General features: G+C 39.2%; 1 protein-coding gene across 1 annotated transcript; it reads right to left on the reverse strand.

Annotated features, from left to right (window-relative positions):
* LOC124290944 (potential E3 ubiquitin-protein ligase ariadne-2-like) lies at window positions 1-22600 on the reverse strand. Its single transcript, XM_046727790.1, has 16 exons — window positions 22538-22600; window positions 11698-11970; window positions 10318-10385; window positions 9809-9872; window positions 9086-9236; window positions 7311-7432; window positions 6592-6634; window positions 6464-6530; window positions 5745-5862; window positions 5330-5380; window positions 4972-5017; window positions 3607-3734; window positions 2880-3023; window positions 1949-2017; window positions 1669-1752; window positions 1-358 (listed from the first exon to the last, which is right to left on the reverse strand). The coding sequence occupies exons 2-16, from the start codon at window positions 11944-11946 to the stop codon at window positions 284-286; spliced, it is 1479 nt and encodes a 492-aa protein (XP_046583746.1). The 5' UTR covers window positions 11947-11970; window positions 22538-22600; the 3' UTR covers window positions 1-283.
* Window positions 22601-22761: the final 161 nt, after the last annotated feature.

A 22761-nucleotide genomic window follows, 5' to 3' on the forward strand; every position in this document is an offset into this window, starting at 1 on the left:
TTTTTGGAAATATTCAATGTGAAAGCAAAGTCCCGGCAACGGCAGTATTGAGTGGAAGCCCCAGTAGAGACTTTACAAGATGAAAGCCATGACCTTGACCTGATGGTGGCGAAACAACCAGAGAGAATACGAAACATGTTTTGTTTGTTTAATTGCCAGTACTTTCGATCGCTTTCTGATATTTGTGTGTGGAAGGCAAGGGCAACTTTCATGAACAGGTTGACAACTCAGTGATTATGATTTACAGGTGACTTAAATAACATACAACAACTTGTAGCCCTTGTTAAGCAACTTGGAGGAAGTCTTTTAGCAAGGTCAGCCGCCTCTTCTCCGCGATATCCATCTGGTTTTCTAGGTCCTGTAACCAAAAATATCTCATCACGTCCTTTTAAATGACAGTGAGCTGGGTTGGGCTGGGATAGGTTGAAAGCTTGTATGTACTGTATTCAAGTTATATCATAAATTTACTGAACAAAAAAGTTCATGAATATTTTCGAAGCTGTTTCTTTTTGTGTAGTGAAGATGGAGCACAAAATTTCACAGAAATATGAAACAAATGTCATGGTCCCTGTTTAGTATATAAAGGCAGTTTTGTATCTACAGATTGAATAAGACTGATAACAGGTGAATCATTGACTTGTTTGTATGTTGTTTAATGCCGACTAAGCAATATTCCAGCTATATGGCAGCAGTCTGTAAATAATCGAGTCTGGATCAGACAATATTGTGATCAACAGCATGACCATCGATCTACATAATTGAGATACATTGACATGTGTCAACCGAGTTAGAAAAACTCCCCTATATATGTACTGGGTCACCTCTCATCTATCTGTACTGGGTTATCTCCCCTATATCTGCACTGGGTCACCTATCCCTCTATCTGTACTGGGTTATCTCCCCCATATATGTAAAGGATCACCTCTCCTCTCTCTGTACTGGATCACCTCCCCTATATCTGTACTGGGTCACCTCCCTTTATCTGTACTGGGTTATCTCCCCTATATCTGCACTGGGTCACCTATCCCTCTATCTGTACTGGGTTATCTCCCCCATATATATAAAGGATCACCTCCCCTCTCTCTGTACTGGATCACCTCCCTTATATCTGTACTGGGTCACCTCCCTTTATCTGTACTGGGTTATCTCCCCTCTATCTGTTCTGGATCACCTCCCTTTATCTGTACTGGGTTATCTCCCCTCTATCTGTTCTGGATCACCTCCCATCTATCTGTACTGGGTTATCTCCCCTCTATCTGTTCTGGATCACCTCCCTTTATCTGTACTGGGTTATCTCCCCTCTATCTGTTCTGGATCACCTCCCATCTATCTGTACTGGATCACCTCCCTTTATCTGTACTGGGTTATCTCCCCTCTATCTGTTCTGGATCACCTCCCATCTATCTGTACTGGATCACCTCCCCTATCTGTTCTGGGTCACCTCCCTTTATCTGTACTGGGTTATCTCCCCTCTATCTGTTCTGGATCACCTCCCATCTATCTGTACTGGATCACCTCCCATCTATCTGTTCTGGGTCACCTCCCTTTGTCTGTACTGGGTTATCTCCCCTCTATCTGTTCTGGATCACCTCCCATCTATCTCTACTGGATCACCTCCCATCTATCTCTACTGGGTTATCTCCCCTACATCTGTACTGGGTCACCTACCCCTCTATCTGTAATCTCAGCTCTCTCCACCTTCCAGGACAGATTTTCCACCTCCGCCTCCAGCTGTGCCTGCTGGTACTCAAACTGAAGGAGAGATACACAACATTACACACATACATAGCAGTACATCATGCATCTTTTCATACATACTTTGTTATGGAGATACAAACTATCTCCATTTTGATTACTTCAGTGTTATAACATAAATATTTGTGTTACAAGTATAAATTGAACACAACAAGTTTCTTCACAAAGTCCTTGTTTGTACAAATCATCTTACCAGCTGCTTACGACCTCCCTTGTCCATGTAGTATGCGTAGGGGTATGTGTACTGCAGGGTGTATCGACACTGGAAGGCAAACAACAAGATCAGGCACCTGTTACTGGGGGAGGGGGACAGATGTTTCCAGTCCATCAAAGCGCAATAAAGTGTGAAGAAATGAGCCTGGTTTTAGCCCTATCAAACTGACTTGACATAACTGGTGGGATGGGTAAGCATATGAGGGGTATTAACCCCTGACCTTTAATTAAATTAAATCATGACAGTATTGTGCCCCATTTTAGCTTCCGATAGTACACAATAACACTCACATGGACTGCTATAAATAATAAGCTTGAACACAAGTTTAACCATAATCATTTGTCCCAAGATAATCAAAAATATTTCTCATCTAAAACTCTCTATTATAATTGTGACCCTTCCTGAAGCTTGTATCTATGTTCAGTTGCTGCTTAGTGTTGCACTTGGTGATACTGCAGCTGTATGATCGTGGTCTTTAATAACATCAGTCTGGGCCAGATGATCCAATGATTGACATCATGAGCATCAATCAAGTCAGTGAGTCTGACCACCTGATAACTTTGGTTGCCTCTTACAGCAAGCATGGACTGCTGAAGGCTCAGATTTTCATGGTGTACATTGGTTGAATCTTGCAACTGTATAACCAGGGGTGGAAATAACCCATTGCCCGACGTCCGAGTCCAGTGTTTTTTTCTGTCGGGCAAGCAAATTTGTACATCACACTGTACCGGTGTCCAGTTGACTTTCCAATGTTAATAATGTTTTTTATTTAAAAAATCAACAAGAAAACAGCCGGTATAGTGGAAAACTTATCAGGGCAAGTGATTTTACATGTGATACTGTACCGGAGTACACTAGCAATTTTAAAGTTATTTCCATCCCTGATAACTGCTATGTGTTTAGGACTGACCTTCTTGAGCAGTGTGGCTGCATCCAGGAGGTACTGCCAGTCTATCCAGGTGCCTTCATTCGTCATCACCTTGTCCTGGATCCGGGATCGGATCTTCATCAACGTCTGCTCCTCCAGCTTCAGACTCTTGGCATGATTCTCCCACTGTGGACATAGTAAGTGAGTTTAACTTTCAGCAATATTCCAGAAAATATCACCGAAGGGGACACCAGAAAAGGGCTTAACATATTGTACCCATTTGGGGAATCTAACCCGGATCTTGGCTGCGAAAAGCGAAAAGCTTTAACCACTAGGCTACCCCACCGCCCCCACTGTGGACATGAAAACAAAGTAACAACATAGCACTGTAGACACTTTAGCCCTTAGTGCCTGATACAGAGCATGATCCTCAGATGGACAGTAACTGCACTACCAGGACTTGTCCACAGGTAGCAAACTTGTGTTGACAGGTTTAACTTTCTTATTTTGGTTTTCACAGAACCAGCCCAGTCAGTCATGTTCAAACTATTTCATGTAAACAGTGAAATAAAAAATGTCAAATTCAGTGACAAACAAAATCACAAATTTTGACAGCACTTTTGGCATCTCCTCTGAGAGTGAACACAAAATCAGGGTCCTGTTTGCCAAAGAGTTGAACATATATGTTGTACTTATCAATGGCATGATGTGTTCATACAAGAAGCAGGCAGACAAAAAGCATGTCGTGTCAATGATGACAGGTACTCACCCTCTCATAGTAGAAGAGGTATTTCTTCAGAGCCTCCCGAGCCTGCACCAGCACGGACTCGTTGGCGATGTTGGGGTTCTCCTTGTAGCGACTGCACTCGTAGTACTCACTCCCATGGGCCTTCCAGTCTACAGGGATAGAGATACGGTATTGTGGGAGGAGACACACTAGCGGTGACATGTTGCAGTGTAACATGGGAACTTGACACAGTAGACTGAGAGACTGCTAACCTGTGTCAGCAGGGGAATCAACAAAAGCTATAGGTCTGATGCTACGTAGCACAGTGAATCACTCCTCAACAAGTCCTGCACTATGAGCTCAAAAGTGTGTGAGGTGTTTATTGCCATGCTCTAATATTCCAGCTACAAGCGGTACATAACTGAGTCTTGAATGATATTGTGAGCAAGGATCTGTACCATCAAAGTACCATTACATGTACCATCAAAGTATCATTACATGTATCATCGAAGTATCATTACATGTACCAAGTATCATTACATGTACCATCAAAGTACCAGTACCATCAAAAGTACATGTACCATGTACCACCAAAGTACCATTACATGTACCATCGGTACCAGTACCATGTACCATCAAAGTACCATTACATGTACCATCAAAGTACCATACCAAAGTATCATTACATGTACCATACGAGTATCATTACATGTACCATCAAGCATAATTACATGTACCATCAAAGTACCATTACATGTACCATCGAGTATCATTAAGTACCACTACATTACATGTACCATCGTAGTATCATTACATGTACCATCATTACAGTACCATTACATTACATGTACCATCAAAGTATCATTACAAAAGTACCATTACATGTACCATCAATTACCAAGTATCATTACATGTACCATTACATGTACCATCGAAGTGCCATTACATACCATCAAAGTATCATTACATGTACCACATTACATTGTACCATCAGTACCATCATCATTACATGTACCATCAAAGTATCATTACATGTACCATCAAGTACCATCGAGTACCATTACAAGAACCATCAAAGTACCATTACCATGTACCACTACATGTACCATCAAAGTATCATTACATGTATCATCGAAGTATCATTACATGTACCATCGAGGTATCATCACATGTACCATCGAGGTATCGTTACATGTACCATTGAAGTACTGTTACATGTACCATCGAAGTACTGTTACATGTACCATCGAAGTATCATTACATATACTCAACCAAGTCAACAAGCCTGACTGTCTGATCAATGTAGACAATTCAATGACCAGCATGTTTGCTGGGGATCTTCATCTGTCACAGCAATCCCCACAGCAATGTTTAAACAGATACCAATATGATTGCCATGCAACTCACCTCCAAGACACATCCAGCAGAAGTCATACTTGCATTTGGAACATTGCTGAAAATGGATGACAAGAGATATAGCAAAGGTGAAGAGTTGTGACCCTTTGTGGAACAACACCCAGGATTAATCTTGCTAAGTCATTACTAGGATGAAATATCTCCCTGAAAAGATCACTGTGTTCGCATTTCGGCAGGGGTTGCATTTCTAACACTAGGACTTGCACAGTCAGGCTTTCTTATAACATTACTTGTCAGTTTTTTCTGATGTTCAAAATTTTCTTACAGGTATGGAGTTTTCATTAGGATCTAGAAAGCGTATGTCATGGGCTTCCCTAACCTAAGAGCCGGTGAACCATGACAAACTTACCATATGGTTGCAGCCTCCATTTTTCTCTATGCATACATGGCACTTTGGACACTGTGAACAACAATAAGTTGCAGCAATAGATGTAATGTATCATGTGACTGTATAATATATTCATCACTAAACAGCAGAAATAATGCTGTTGCGATTTTACATTTTATATCACTCATCTACTGTAAAATATTCCCAATTTCAAGATGAAAAAGAAAATATATGTACACGAGGAAAATACTGTTGGACATTGCATTTTTACTAATATTTTCTAGGAGAGAAGTTATTTCACAAAAATACAGCAGCGCAGTCAAATCAGAACAGCATGAGGTAATGGGGACTATATGAACCTAGAATCTCCGCTGGGAGACAAGCACGGTTACTTACTGCTTTTTTGGTACATCGGTCATTAATGGTACTTACTTACATCTTTTGTGTGGGCGCTGATGTAGTTGGCTGTCTCGGAGTCATCGGCACACTTGGTGAGCCAGCGCTTGATTGTTTCACAGTCGGTGGGAGCATGGTACTCGTTACCACAGCGGAAACTGAAGCCAAACACATTTATCATCATCCAGTTCATCTGGTATGGTGTTTAGACTGTGCATAGACTGCCATTTTTACTACTCAATGCTGAGTTGGGTTAAACGCCACTTTGAACTAAATTTCAGCTATATCTTGGCATACCAAATTGAGTGAGCGAGTGAGTTTAGTTTTACGCCACTTTTAGCAATATTCCAGCAATATCTCAGTGGGGGACACCAGACATGGGCTTCACACATTGTACCCATTTGGGGAATCGAACCCAGGTCTTCAGCATGACAAGTGAACGCTTTAACCACTAGGCTACCCCACCGCCCCCATGCCAAATCGATGTGGGAGGAAACCCAATGTGATGCAGGTTTCATATGTTTATCACTTTTCTGAAATCCACAAGCATTGATTTGTGTTGACACACCAAGACACTTAATCAGGCACAACAGGATTCAAACCCATGATCATTGATCTTTCCTATCTATATCAGTATCAATCTGCAGATCCTGGTAGAACCAAGAGATGCAACTCTGCACAGCGAATTCTGGAGCCATATACTTCAGGACACATCACAGACAGCAATGACAATGGTGTGACATGTGCTCCTTCACTCACCAGAAGGAGCTGTTACACTGGGAACACAGGACCTTCTTAGCTAGGGCCTCCTTAGCCCGAACAATCACTGAACAATTAGCACCAGAAGGGCAGAACCTCAGGACCTTCTTAGCTAGGGTGGTTCAATGCCGAACAATTAGCACCTGGGCAGAACCTCAATTGCGGGTGGGTAATTACAGGTAAATGCTAACGGGCATGATACTGATGAACTTGAAAATGTAGGGTTGATCCATGTAGTGTAAGATATTGGAAAAATATTAGATTAATGATATTTCAGCATTTCATTTTTTAATATTCATACTTTGTGTCGGTTTAGAAGAAATTTTCTAAGTATAGTAACTGTATTTGTACCACACTTTATGTTGGGAAAAGTACAGAACTGGAAATGTATGTAAATTCTTCTGTCAACATCAAGATCATTACATACACATGGAGATTTGCATGCTGCCATCATGCAGCTAAATATTCAACAACAAACTAGCAAAGATGGAGAGTAAGATATGAAGAGAAATGCTTGAGGAGGGTTCACCGATCAAGAGTGATTGAGTGAGTCAAGTTTTATGATGCTTTTAGCAATATTAAATCAACATCATGGCGGGTGACACCAGAAATGGGCTTCAGGCACTGTACCCATGTACGGACTCGAACCAGGGTCTTTGCCGTGACTAGCGAACGCTATAAGCACAAGGCAACACAGCCCCAAAGCAACAAAGAGGACAAGGTAGACATTCACATCTGATTGCACTAATACACCTGACGATGATGAAATAAAGCTCATATTACAACCTATCACACACATACTCAGAGATAAACTGAACAGCATGCCACAAGCACCAGTGCAACTCACCTTGACGAGATCATTGAAGGAGAGCATGGAATATTTGTCCCTGAGAGTTGTATCACTGAGTATACTGCACAGAAAGTCTTCGGGGACCAGCACAGGGCAGTCCTTGCCCATACACTCGATACCTGCAACGTACATATGAATACATAAACAGACCTCAGGACATAAACAACAAGCATTGTCACTAAGGTGACATAATCCCCAGCCGCAAATTATCAAATCAAACTTAAAAAGTACTGAAAGTTTAAGATGAAGTTAAATGTCAACAAAAACACGACCAGTCAACCTCTCTTGATATCTTGCTCTTTAGTTGTTCAAACACACAAATATTTTCAAGACTTACTTTGACCGGGACATGGATGTCATAGTGTATGAAATATGCAAAAATGGTCCTAAAGAAATTGCTTATTGAAAAAACATTCAAGAGAAGTCTTGAAAGGCTATGAAGAAAATCCAGTGAATTCAGGTAAACATGCTAAAATATTCAAAGTGTCTTTGTGACCTTGAAAATTAAGTGAAGGTCACCAAAATCGACTGGGCCTTGCACTTTCCCGAGATGAAGCTTGGTGTCAAATTTGAAGAAAGTCCAGTCAATGGTTCTTGAGATATCTCACTGACCATCTTAACAATAACATGCAGGTTAACATACTGAAATTTTCAAAATGTCGCTGTGACCTTGAAATTTAAGTGAAGGTCACTAAAATCGACTGGGCCCTGTGCCTTCCCTGGATGAAGCTTGATGTCAAGTATGAAGAAAATCCGGTAAATGGTTCTTAAGGTATCTTGCTGACAAGCATAACATGCAGGTTAATGTGCTGAAATCTTCAAAGTGTCGCCATTGACCTTGGAAATTACGTGAAGGTCACCAAAATCGACTGAGCCCTGCGCCTTCCCTAGATAAAGCGTGGTGTTGAATATGAAGAAAATCTTGTTAACAGTTCTTGACATATCTGATGACAAGCGTAAAACGTTAAAGTCCCCTTGTGACCTTAAAATGAAGGTCAAGGTCACCAAACCTGACTGGGACCTTTCTTATTCTGTGATGAACCTAGGTACCAAATATGAAAAGAATCTAGTTAATGGTTCTTAAGATATTCCTATTCGTACAGACGGACGGATGGAGCCTAATACTATATCCCCCGCTTCGCGTTAAACGCGCGGTGGGGGATAACAAATATATATATGCCTCATACTATTGAAATATCTGTGTATATAAGGGAAAGATTGGTGTTTATCACTGCCTGTGAAGTGGCCACTACCCTAATCAGACCTCAATAAAAGCATAACTTCCAAATTTGACATATTTAAGTCAGCGAATCCTGGCATGACAAAGGGACGCAACTCTGCACTAGTTGATTGTGAATTCTTTGCCCAGGACCTGACCTGTACCTCACACTGAACTTGTTTCATCTGGACTTGGTGTGTACTCTATAGTGACTTCCTATTTTATCCGGACTTGGTGTGTACTCACCTATGGTGACTCCCTGATTCATCTGGACTTGGTGTGTACTCACCTATAGTGACTTCCTGTTTTATCCGGACTTGGTGTGTACTCACCTATGTTGACTCCCTGTTTTATCTGGACTTGGTGTGTACTCACCTAGAGTGACTTCCTGTTTTATCTGGACTTGGTGTGTACTCACCTATAGTGACTCCCTGTTTCATCTGGACTTGGTGTGTACTCACCTATAGTGACTCCGTGTTTTATTGGGACTTGGAGGTGTGTACTCACCTATAGTGACTCCGTGTTTTATTGGGACTTGGAGGTGTGTACTCACCTATAGTGACTCCCTGTTTTATCTGGATTTGGAAATGCATGTCCCAGCAATCAGCACAGAAGGCATGGCCACAGTTGAGGGCGTGGAAGTTCTCCCTTGGACTAGGACACACACACACACGACAGACATGGGAGCTGCCTGACATCATCTCCTGAAAGAATCAGCAAAAAAAGGGACGTCAAACTGATATACTATATACCTGACAACTTATAATGGGATGCTACTGTCTGTCTGACATGGAAGCTACCATACATCATATCCTGAAAGAATCGGCAAATAACAGCCATGAAACTGTAATACTATATACCTGACAACCTATAATGGGATGGTATTGTATATCTGACAGGATCTCCTGAAAAAATCGCCAAATAAGGGACGCAAAATTACCATACTATATACCTGACAACTTATAATGGGATGGTACCATATGTCTGACATGGGAGCTGAGTGACATTGTCTCCTGAAAGAATTGGCAAATAAAGCACAGGAAATTGATATATCATTTACCTGACAACTTATAAAGGGATGGTACCAGCTGTCTGACAACCAATAGTGACATACAGCATATAGAGATGAGGTAAATATTTTATGTAAAAGATAAAAGCATTATCTGTTTGCATAGTGACAACCAAGATCACAGACTCAAGAGGTAAATTCCAGTAGCAGCATTAATGTTCTTCTCATGTAACTATTGTAACAATACAGATCACCATGGATACTCACATCATATTTTTTAGAGCTCCTGATTTTGCAGTCGACAAGAAGTTGAGCAGGATCCTTTTGATGTCTAGAAACAGAAACAGAATTATTTTAACAATAGTACGTTACCATGACAACCAGTTACCGAAGTATTTCTCCCAGTGAATTTGGGTGCCTGGAGTGGGTCTATAAATAATGTCACTTCAGCAGCTTTTTTGTCTGAAGTATCACCATGACATCAGGAAAACATGACTTCAGATAGAAAATCGACATCTCAGAATGTTAATATAAATATCTGCAGCCGTATGTAAGTGAAGGTGTGACATCATGTAATGAAATTACGAAATTGTGGTGCCTTGGATTACCAGGTTTCAAGTGAAGCAACCATGACAACATTTGAGGTATAGCATGGAGGTCAGATGCGTCAGACGTGTGTCGTATGTTATGTATCGCAATACAGCGGTTGTATATCGCTGCATTGTCGTGGACCTGCTATCGCTACACCATTACACTACCAGTGAAAGTTCACCTACCTGTCTAGGATGTACTCTCTCCTCCAGTCGTGGGTTAGTAGCAGCATTTTGGCAAGAGATGGAGTAATCTGAAGAAGAACATTAATTAAAATAGTTTCCAATTTGGCTATATGGGTCGCCATGAACCATGCTAACACATCTCACAGGCCATTAGGTTTGAGTGAGTGAGTGAGTTTAGTTTTACACCGCTTTTAGCAATATTCCAGCAACATCACGGCGGGGGACACCAGAAATGGGCTTCACACATTGTACCCATGTGGGGAAACAAACCCGGGTCTTCAGCGAGACGAGCGAACGCTTTAACCACTAGGCTACCCCGCCAGCCCCATTAAGCTTGGTGATATCTCACTAGGCTTGCACTGTTTTACCTGTATTCTATAATACTCTTTTAATACTAAATGTATTCAATATCTTAATTGAGAAGCGATACATTAAACGTACAATTTCTTTATTACAGTGGGAGCAATGTTTCAGTGCAGGTTCTAACACCGTTATCAAACAAATGAAGAACTGTAAGGATTGAGAGACAAAAGGAATTAGGACTGCAATGGCATGGGGAAGCCATAATCATCTAAAGTTAACACAAATTTAAGAAACCAACAGACACTGAGCTGGAGATTAACCCATATTTCAGTCATATCATGGTCAACAACTTCATGTGTGAGATATATCCAACATGCTACATGCTAAAACATGTTATTATGCAAGCATATTTTTCCAGCTTACTGACTGGTCTAGAGGCGGTCACGTGACCGTTGACAGAAAAGCATATTGACCCCAACCCAGGTCCCGAACAAAAGTCATATTGACCTGAGTTACTATGACGTCATTCTATTGTTTACATGTCACAGTATTGTTGACTTAATGTTATTGGTTTGTAGTGAAAATAAACTTACTTTTCTTGACTAAATGGACATGTTTTGGATTTTAGAAGCTTTTTTTCGGTAATTACATAATAAAACAATTATAGACTAGCGAATTCGGTCAATACCTGTTTTTATGGACCCGCGAAAAGGCAATAATGACCGAGGACAAAGTCCGAGGTCAGTATTGCTTTCCGCAATATATTATTATTTTATTTTATGCCTTTGCCAGCAATATTCCCAGTGTAATCGCAACCTGCAAATAATCAAATCTGCACAAGACACTTAGATTTTTCACTAAAGACCAGGAGTGTGGAGTGGAGTGGAGTGGAGTGGAGTGGAGTGGAGTGGAGTGGAGCGGAGTGGAGTGGAGCGGGAGGGAGCGAGCGAGAGAGCGTTTTATTAATATTCCATCATTCCAGCAATATGATGGCAGGGGACACCAGACATGGTCTTGGGAATTGAAGTACAGTGACTACTTCACCATGTAGGTTCTTCATTTTCCAACTGAGTTTACCTTTAAAGGGGTACAAAGTGCTTCTATTTCCTCGTTCAGTAGCCTATCCACATCTTCCATCTGGAGCAGCTCGTACTCGAAGTACTCAGGGTCATCACATTTCTTTGGCTTCTCAAGGTCAAGGTCATCTGTTTCATTGTAGTAATCATGGAGATCCTGATACTCATCATCATCATCATCATCCATGCCGTCAGACTGGTCACTGTAGTCGGACTCCTCAGAATTCTGGCTCTTCATGTCTGTCGACATTGTGTCTGGATTTAGATCACTTTTCTGAAAAAGATGATTTCGTAAAACCAGTACAACACACAGAAATCTTCCATGATCATGTCAGACAAAAATATGCGTCCTTAAACATGCATTACTAACAATTTTGATCCTGATAGCTTTCCCTAATTTCAAATCAATGGGGCATGAGACACAACTTGAACGTTTGTTGTTCCATGCCACACTCAGCAATAGTCAGAAATATGTCGATGGTATGTAAATAATCGAGTCTGGACCAGACAAGTCAGTGATCAACAGCATGAGCATCAATCTACGCAGTTGGGATACAATGACATGTGTTAACCAAGTCAGTGAGTCTAGCAACACGATTCCGTAAGTCGCCTCATATAACAAGCATGGGTTGCTGAAGACCAATTCTAACTGGATCTTCATGAATCGAGTTACTTGAGTTACAAGATATACAAATCATGATACTTGATTTGTGTTGGGATTGTGATTATCATGGTTATATACTACTCAACATAAGTTAGGGAACACTCAATTCTGTCCTATCACTATATGAAGAGTTAGTTAGCTTAGTTTGAGTAGTATAGTCTAACATTGAATGTTCATTATAACAAATGAAACATCTGCTACATGGTGATACAAGTATAGTATTATAAAGACAAGTTTTAATACAACATTCAACACAAGAATACATACCAAGAATTGAAATAGCCCTTATTGGTAATTCAATATTTGATAAATATTGAAATGGTAAAGATTAAATGTTTTCTATGTGCCCTGGCAGCACGACTAAAATCATAAAAACAATACACACCATGATTTATTTAATGGAAAATGCAATAAATCTGACCATCTGAAATTAATCAAAACTTATTTTGGCATACCCTGAAACCGTTCATCAGTGGCCCTCTCAGTCTCACAGCTGAACAAGGACATGGGCATTTTGGATGCTGGCGAGCATAACAGGAAATCCTGTTTTGGATCATGACATAGTTTGTGGGTCCAGGACAAATGATGCTGAATTGTTCTTGTAGCCTTGACAGTGTTACGGAAATCCAGCTCTCAAGTTTACAGATTTACATGATGTTTACTGATTTTTTAAGCAAGAAATTTAAATAACAAAACTATTGATTAAATGTTTAAGGTTCATTGAAATCATCAAAAGGTATGGCCACACTTATTTTGGTTTAAACATATTTTTATTCCTAGAGAATCTGGTTTGGTAAACAAGCTGTACTCTGCTTATATTAATACATCACCAGTACATATATCATTTAAACAAATACACAAGAACTGGAAACAAAAAAACGACAAATTAAATCATATATGTGCGTTGTAGGTGCTTATAAACATTGAGCTTGCAGCTACACTTCATTAATTGATTGCATATAATTGTTAGTATAATTTTCACCAAGGCACACCTAATTTATATGCATTTCTATCCCTGTATACAGATAAAGGTTTGAAAAATAACATCCAGATGAAAATTAAGCACTATTGTCTGCCAGGATAGACAATGTATAGAAGAAATCTGATGCCATCGTTGTTGTCATAGTGACTCTGATAATGGAAGCTGTCTACTTAGCCATGTTCACACAATGTGTCAAGTATCATGACAAAGTATCAAGGCAGCTCATATGGCCTGGAATTCTAGTTACCTCAACACTATGTCCATCAACACAGATCTGGTTTAGTTAACAGTCCTAGCATGTTTGATTCAAGAATTAAAGCGGAACTCCAATTTACACACACATACACTACAGGCATGATCACTATCTTAATGTGTTAATTATCGATATTTTGTATAAAAAGTTGGAGACAAAGTCTCGATATTATATACACTACAGTAAAAAATGTTCACAGCAACAAACAACTCTAATAAACTCATTTCTAACTCCAACTTTGATTCCCCAGATAGGTACAATGTGTGAAGCCCATTACCGGTGTCCCCTGCTGTGATATTGCTGTGATATTGCTAAAAGTGGTGTAAAACTATGCTAGTTTTCTCACTTTATCTTTATGAAAAATAACCTAAGAGAAATGAGAGATCCGAACCTGCGGAAAATCTAGCCTTGCCTTACTTTAGCATTACAGCAAGAGTTGGGCAGAGGGGGAATGTAGTATATTTCAAGGACTTTGAGACTACAGACGGCACTAGCTGCAATAGTTAGACTGACACAACAATTTGAACAATCGAAAGGCTGGGAACATATTTCTTCTTTAATGTGTATATGTGCAGGAACACACAGATTACAAATATGAACCACTTTTAAAGAAAGATGAGAGAGTGAAGAAAGAGAATGTGATAGAGAAGATGAGAGTATGTGTGAGAGAGAGAGAGTGTGAGAGAGGAAAATGTGTGTGAGAAAGTATGAGAGTGAGATTATAGTGTGTGAGAATGTGTATGAGAGTGAGAGTATGAGAAAGTTAGTGTGTGATAATGTATGAGTGTGTAAGCGTATGAGTGTACATGAGCAAGTGAGAGTGTGTGAGAAAGAGTGTGTGAGAGAAAGGGTGTGAGAGTGAGTGTGTGTGTGAGAGAGAGAGTGTGTGTGAGAGTGAGAAAGTGTGAGTGAGTGAGTGAGAGAGAGTGTGTGTGTGAGAGAGAGTGTGTGTGAGAGTGAGTAAGAGTGGGCAGGAGTGTATGAGAGCATGACAGAGTTTGAGAGAGTGTATGACTATGAGGGTGTGTGAGATTGAGTGAGTGTGAGCATGAGTTTGTAAGAGAGGGCATGTGAAAGTGTTTGAGTGCATGTGATTGGCATTCTAGAAGTTGTTGAGTCATTATTAAAGTATTATAAGTCAAAAAAAGCTTTATGGATACAACTTCTTGTTTATAGCAAAGAGCAACATTTCGGTGTAGGTACTTATGCTTTCAAGATCCAACACTGAAACATCGCTCTATGCAACAAACGAGAAGTTGTTCTCCATAAAGTCATGTGATGTATCATTGTGTGCGAGTGTGTGAGAGGGGCCAGGGTCAATCAGTATTACAGCATCACAGCTACCAGCAACATTATGCAAGTATGTCTTGCAAACCAGTCTGAAGTATTAGCCACCAGCCTCTTGCAATGTCTGGGGGGCAGATATTTTCGGTTCAGCAAAGCCAACAGATTATCATCTTAAAGTAAATACCTACTTCAACTAAAACTGGTGTGAAGATATATATAGATATATGTATGAACAAATAAACTCTCTGCTTATGCTCTGCTATAACGGCTGTGGGCAGACAAATGCCTATTTAGATTTAAATTAGCAATGTCTAACCATCATCAATTATCCATATAATCTATGAGCTATGAGCTTTATTCCATCATTTCAATGAGTGAGTGAGGATTTATGCAATATCCCTGTTATTTCAGAAGAGAAGGACCAATCTCCACTAATACAGAATTTCTCTTGAATGAGTGAGGGAGTGAGTGATTGGGTGTTAGGTTTTACACTGCTTTTATTAATATTCCAGCATTCCAGCAATATCAAGGCAGGGGACACCAGACATGGTCTTGGGAATTGTGAGGTTTTATGCCACTTTTAACAATATTCCAGCAATATCACAGCAGGGAACATCAAACACCCAGATGGTAGGGCTTCCACGGGTACTCGAGTACTCGAGGACGAGTCGGGTTCAGCTGGACTCGAGTCCATTTTCAAGGACTCGAGGACTCGAAAAGAGGAGATAACTCGAATTATTTGACGTTGACAGACTGTCTGCCATGTGCTAAGCACGAGCGGCCGTTAACGTCTTATAATAAGATAAGATATAACTTTATTATCCCGGAGGAAATTCTTATACATCCAAACTGTCTCAAAATGAATATATACACAGTTCACAAAAATTTACACAATAATTACATGCTCAAAACGAATGCTATTTACAAATAAATCTGACATGATATAATTCAATTAACCACATAGGTAAAGAGGCTGAATAATTCTAGTTCTAATAACATGATGGTGTGATTCAAAATATTTGTTGCATTCACGAATACTTGATGGTATCAAAGACTGTCGAGCTCTGTTTGTTTTGAAGGAGGGAATCGACAGCAGCGTCCACAAGGAAGTAGTTCAAAATGGTGAGATCAAATATATCAACTATCAAATCTAATTTTAGCTGCCTTTTTGACAATCTGGCGCTTATAGATAGAGGGAATATACTCGAAAGACACTCCAGAAATTTTGCAAGCGGTATTAACAATATTGAAAAGTTTGTTTTTGTTGCGATGAGACAGATCCCCATACCAACATAGAAAATTGTAGGTCAACACACTTTGAATAAAGGTTTGATAAAAAACTGTCATTACGGTTTTGTCAATGCCTTGACGATAATAATGTTCAGAATCAGAAACTAGGCCAGTAACAGTGGCGTCATCTGCACATTTTACAGTAAACAAGTCATATATTGACAAGTAACAGTCATTGGTATACAAAACGAAAAGAACGGATGAAGGAACACAGCCATGTGGATCTCCAGTAGAGGTTGAGAGAAAAGAAGATTGATAGCCATTGACACTGACATACTGAGTTCTATGTACCCTGAATTCTTTAACCCATCTGATAATGTTTTTATTAACACCTAAATTAAATAGTTTACTCCTCACACGGTGTGGCTGTATGGTATTAGTTGTTACAAGTCTGCAGATGAGAGTAAATATTATACATCGTTTGAGATTTCACTTCTTAAAATGATTAGGTAACTATCTTGACAATTGATAGACATGGAGAAAGATAAAAAAATCAAATGTATGGGTGTATCTTGATCTGGATAGTGAAAAGAGCAAAATAACCAAATGCCGCCTGTGCGGTATATCACTGCGTTTTGCAGGCAGTACAAGAAGTACGAAGAAAAAAAACATTTGTCAAGTAAACATCCAAATACTGATTCTGACCAATAGGAAATGTTAGTCACATGACGATATGAAGTCGGAAAGAAGTAAGTGTTCACTTGTGTGATCGGAACACGTCATGCAATTTACGCTATCGTTTGCTTGAAAGGTATGAATTTCGAGTACTCGGGTCCGAGTCGAGTCTCATCCCTCGAGTACTCGAGTCCAAAAAAATGGACTCGTTGAAGCCCTACCAGATGGCATTCGGACGTTGGCCCCAACGTTGGCAAAACCATTGCCAACATTGGGCCAATGTCTGAATGCTATCTGGGCAGGGGCTTCGCACATTCTACAAATATTGGGAATCCAACCTAAGTCAAACCCATAAACATTGCTAATGACAGTAACATGACTGCTATTTTAAAAACTGTAGCATGTGAATCAGGATCTTTATCATAATAGGATGGAGACAGTCAAACATTTCTTTACAGCTCCAGACAAATGGTTCAACCTACCTGTTGTTCCACACAGCTCACTTGACAATATTACCATCTGACTTAGCTACAAGACAACGTGGAGCAAACATACCACTTGAAATATCATCACAGCTTCCCAGGCTGATGTTGTTGCTATTAATTAGTAACAGATGTAAGTTTCATTTGAGTACATAACTGCTTCCCTGATTAATGATATTGCTATTAACTAGCTAAAGATTTTAACTTGAGTACATAACATAAACATGATATGTATGAAACACATGTACATCACCTCATGGCAGCCTATTGGCCATTATCAAGATTATACAGGAATTCCAACTTGTTATAAGCAGCAATTGTTTCCCAACATTTTGATTTAGACTCAATCAGGGTACATCTTATGTTACTTTTAACTGTTGCAACTACCAGTGAAGGTCCGGGTTAGAATTGATCTTTAGTAACCCATGCTTGTCGATTAATTACAGACCGCTGGAATATAGCTGGAATATTGCTGAGTGCGGCATAAAACTTAAGTCACTCACTCACTGTTGCAAGTATAAGCAGAGTGGGAGAAAACAAGGTCGGTTGGTTTCTTGTTTAAACGCTGCATTCAGCAATATTCCAGCTATATGGTGGTGGTCTGTAAATAATCGAGTCTGGACCAGACAATCCACTGATCAACAGCATGAGCATCGATCTACGCAATTGGGATACGATGACATGTGTCAACCAAGTCAGCAAGCCTGATCACTAGTGTTGGGAATTGGTTGGAATCTAAAATTTGATGATTGCTTTATTACCAACGAACAATCATCGAAAAAAATTGGTTAGCGTCGTTCGTCAGATTTTCCTATCCAGTTTGTTATTGCAGATAAGTATAACATGATGCAACTTGCTACTTTAAAGTGATGACTAATATATCATGAACATAAACGTCCTGGAGTCTTAGAGAAATATTCAGTCATGATATAAATTTCATTTAGTGAAGTGAGTTTTCAAAGAATTAAACAGGTTTTCAGGCCCTGACAACTCCGAAGATATGTTACATAGTCAAGTGTTTCAAAGACTAAAACAGTAGTTCCAAAATTGTTTGTGTTCGGTTATGAGAAAATGTGATCGATTGCTTGGCTGTTTAGTCACTGCGACCAATCTTCGAGTATTTCAATTAATCGGACCACCACTACTGATCACCCGATCTGGTTAGTCACCTTTTACGACCAACATAGGTTACTGAAGATCAATTCTAACAGTAACATGGAGAAAACCAGGCTAATCAGCACATACTGTTCAACAAATCCTGGATAACATACTGAAATTATAGCAATCAGAATTGTCTGTCTCACAGTCGCTGAACCGCATTATTTTCCCATCTGTCTAGCCTTTCTGCAATGCTAAAGCCCTAATGAAGCAAGTCTAGATTTCCTCAGGTTCTGAATCTCCAAGGGGCGGTGGGGTAGCCTAGTGGTTAAAGCGTTCACTCGTCATGCCGAAGACCATGGTCCGATTCCCCACATGGGTACAATATGTGAAGCCCTTTTCTGGTGTCCCCCCGCTGTGAAATTGCTTGAATATTGCTGAAAGTGGCGTAAAACTAAACTCACTCAAACTGAATCTCCCAACTCATTGGGGCCCCCTTTTCAGTTTAAATTGTTTGTTTCTATCAAAATATATTCACAGACTAAGCAACAGTCGACAATCAACAATGCCCGAGATAAATCACTACAACTGTGTCACTTGTCACATCTCAACGAGATATACCAGAGACTTTTATGACATTCAATCCGCCAGGTCAGTGATAACATGAGCCCCAGTATAAAAGGTCACAATATTATATAAAACTCTGAGTTGACAAAAAATGACACACTAGCTTGTATATAATCATTTCCAGTGAGTGAGTGAGGTGTACATCATTTTTGCAATATTCCAGTAATATCAATAGCTATGTGGGGAACAGACCTAGTCTTACAACTAGTCTCTGAAATGAACATATTTTACAGAAAAAAGTTCATAGTAAACAAAATAAAATATAATGAAAAGGAGCCCTGAGACTTTCTTCTTGACTTGCCACATTTTCTAGACATAAGTGGGCATTCTTGGATATATTTGCTTCAGGGTCTGTATGACAGACCCCATCTTACTGGGGCTCCTTTTCAACTTAAAAGGAAATATTTGTTTCTTTCAAAATTATGTATATTCACAGACTAAGCATTAGTCAACCCTCATGGCATTGCAATTAGGCTGTAAGCAGCTTTGTTCACAAAGTATTGCTGTTATACATAGAAATTATCATTTAACTTTAACGATTACAATACATGATATTTTGTTATGCTAATTACTAGATATTAACCATAAAGTTTTCATGAATAAGTATTCATATTCATTACTACATGCCTTAAACATTCCTTTGTGTTGAATTAAAATGTGTATTATTATGTTACAAGTTAGTATGGTGCGCTGTAAAAGGGATGTGAATTATTGTGATCGGTAAACTGAGACAGTGTAATATTTCCAATTCCATGGGTTTGTTTTGTTAATTTAAATTATCAGAAACCTTAACAAAAATGGAAGTCAGACAAGTAGTAGTCTAGATCACATACTTTTTGTGCTGGCAATTAGGAGCCTTCATCTGAGAATGTGAGTTTAAATACTGGATGAGACTCTGCCCCAAATAGTATGAAAATCTGTACTTTACTGAGAAAGTGTAATCCCATACATAATATATGTTGTGTTTGACCTCTTTCTGAAAGGCATTGTGTATTGTTAAGTATGTGTTAAATTTTGTCAAGATTCAAGATTTTTATTACAGTATTAGAGGCCTCCAGCCCAAAGTACAGGTTTTGTCTGACAAACCACCATTCACAAAAGGTTTACGTAACAGTGAGTGAGTGAGTATGGTTTTATGCTGCTTTTAGCAATATTCCAGCAACATCAAGATGGGGGACACCAGAAATGGACTTCACCTATTGTACCCATGTAGGGAATTAAACCCGGGTCTTCGGTGTGACGAGCGAACGCTTTAACCGTTTAACCACTTGGCTACCCCACCGCCCCTTTACATAACAGTCAAGGAATACAAACAAATGATACAAATACAATATAGATAGTGAAAAAGAATGCATGAGAATAGTTAAGTCTGGATCTGTACAGACATGATGAAACTATCAACTCAAAACTGGTATAGCTCTTCAAAAAACGTTTTTAAAAACATTGCAACTCTTTGTTGTTTAATGCCACAGTCCAACGTTCCAGCTGGAGGATGGTGGACCACAGAATCAAGTGGCCAATAGTTTGATCATGTAGAGGTAAAAATACACAATCAACCTGTGTCCCTTCGTACAAAGCAACCTTAGAGCTAAGATGATCGTAACTCACATACCTTATCAATAAAGACTTACGACTGGTGTAAGGCTATGGTTGCTTTGTACAACGGCACCCTGGACTATAACCATGACAACTGACCTGAGCCTTTATGACCAGCATGTTGCTGGAGCTATTCCAACTCAGAATCTCCACTGAGGCATATTACCATAAACATGACAAAACTGACTTGTATAGAGAAAGCTACAACCGTATATCAAGGTATATCAGCGGTAAGCAGACAAGGATTCAACACAGCTTAAACACTCTGCTCAGCCTAGTGTTGTGGCCTCAGTGTTAACATGCACAATGCACATACCAATATTCCAGCACATTAAATATGTACTTAACATAAAACAGATAATCTCAGGTCACAATGAATGTAAAAATAACAAATGTCATTTCTAATGTTTGGTGATCGAAAACTGGACTCCAAAAGTTACTTCCTGCTTCTGGTGGGTTGAATCACCTTGAAATGCATCCAAGATCAGTGTAGCAACAAATAGAAGATTTATATTGTTGTTAACATTTGCATGCAATGCTAAACACTTAAGAAAGAATCATTCTTAATCATTTGAAGGCATTTAGATGTGTTGAACATGAATGACAGAGTTTTGAGTTTTCTTGATTTGTTAAACATGACATTTTGGAGTTAATTCTGGTTTTGTCTGTTTCTGATCCAAACAGAATCGTGAAAGTTGAATTATTGCATCAAGCTTTTGATGCAAAATTATTGTGGCAAATGAGAGCATCATGCGTACAGTTTTCTATACGACATTTTTAAAGATCTTTTACATGTAATTTGTTGTCATCACATCATAAAAAGAAAGTCAAATACACTAGCCAGCATTTCCTTTTACTGGTCTTTGATTATTAATAGCCTGGAACAAACAAGCTTTCAAACCTTGCAAAAGTTAAAAATGGCTGCAATTACCATGGTTACAGGAGCAGCAGCAGAAATAGAACTGAAGTAAGTATCTACAAATACTGACAGTATAAGAGGATGCCCCACATTCCTCTCCAAAAAGCCTGATACTCCACAACAAGATATTTTGCCCTCAGGATACCTTAATCCAAACGATCAGTGGACGACATGACTCATGTGCACCTCTGTACTGACCACTGACCAGTTAAGAAATGATTCTGTAATCCACTGTAATTTTAACATTTCCGGACTCATGAATGTCATTTTGGCTAATAAGGTTCTCTCCCATATCTATATCTCCTGATAAACATGAGCTAAAGTAAAAAAAGCCTTAATAATGTACAAGCTATCATATGGGGGTGCCAGTAACTGGCCTCGACAATAACTGGTGACAAGCCAGTAGCAGGAACACAGTACCTTTCAAACGGTTACATTATAAAAGGCTAAATGAACAAATGATTACTACAATGAGTCCCAATGTTAGTGTTTACAATTCTAAAGCTGCACTGAAAAGGATGACAAAATTTCACTTTATTTGAAGACATATACAATCTTATTTAACATCACTTTATACTGAAAATGGCCCTGAAAATCACCTGTTTGTTCTTGATTTCACATCATAATGTGAGTCAACAATACCCATGCTAGATACTAGGCCAACGTTAAACCTATCATAATCTGTGATAATCTTAAGCCCCCTTCAGAGAAAGAAAAGATAAACTAGTTTGTTTATTCAACTAGGAATAACATTTGTGACCGTAAATTAATCGTCTCTACTGTCTACTGTTTGAACGGGGAAAAACTGGCTAAATATTCGATCTTCCAAACTATTTGTATAGTGAGTGTCATACCAATATATTCTTCATGACTCACAAAAACAGATGACTGTCGTTGACATTAAAATATCTTCTCTAAAAATGAAAATTGGAACATTTTCAAACAAACCTCATGTCGAACACATAGACTATAGTGTTAAGAAAGTAATCGGCTGAAATAAAGTTCAAAGAAGTGGCATAGGAACAAACCTTTTCGGAAGATTGTTCAAGTATTGCAATGTTTTCATCAATCCCAACAAAGAGTATCTCGACAACCGGAAGTGACGCACATTATTATATTACGTTTTAGTCACATACTTCATTATCAAATTTTATTTCATGAAATTGTGACGAATAAATAAAAAATATCTTACATGTTATAATTAATCCGTGAATGATTTGTTTTACCAAAACAGCTGCAAGCGAAGTTCTAT

This window comes from Haliotis rubra, unplaced genomic scaffold (assembly GCF_003918875.1).
Source record: "Haliotis rubra isolate DU_JTF1 unplaced genomic scaffold, ASM391887v1 Scf479, whole genome shotgun sequence".
Taxonomy (NCBI): Eukaryota; Metazoa; Mollusca; class Gastropoda; order Lepetellida; family Haliotidae; genus Haliotis; species Haliotis rubra.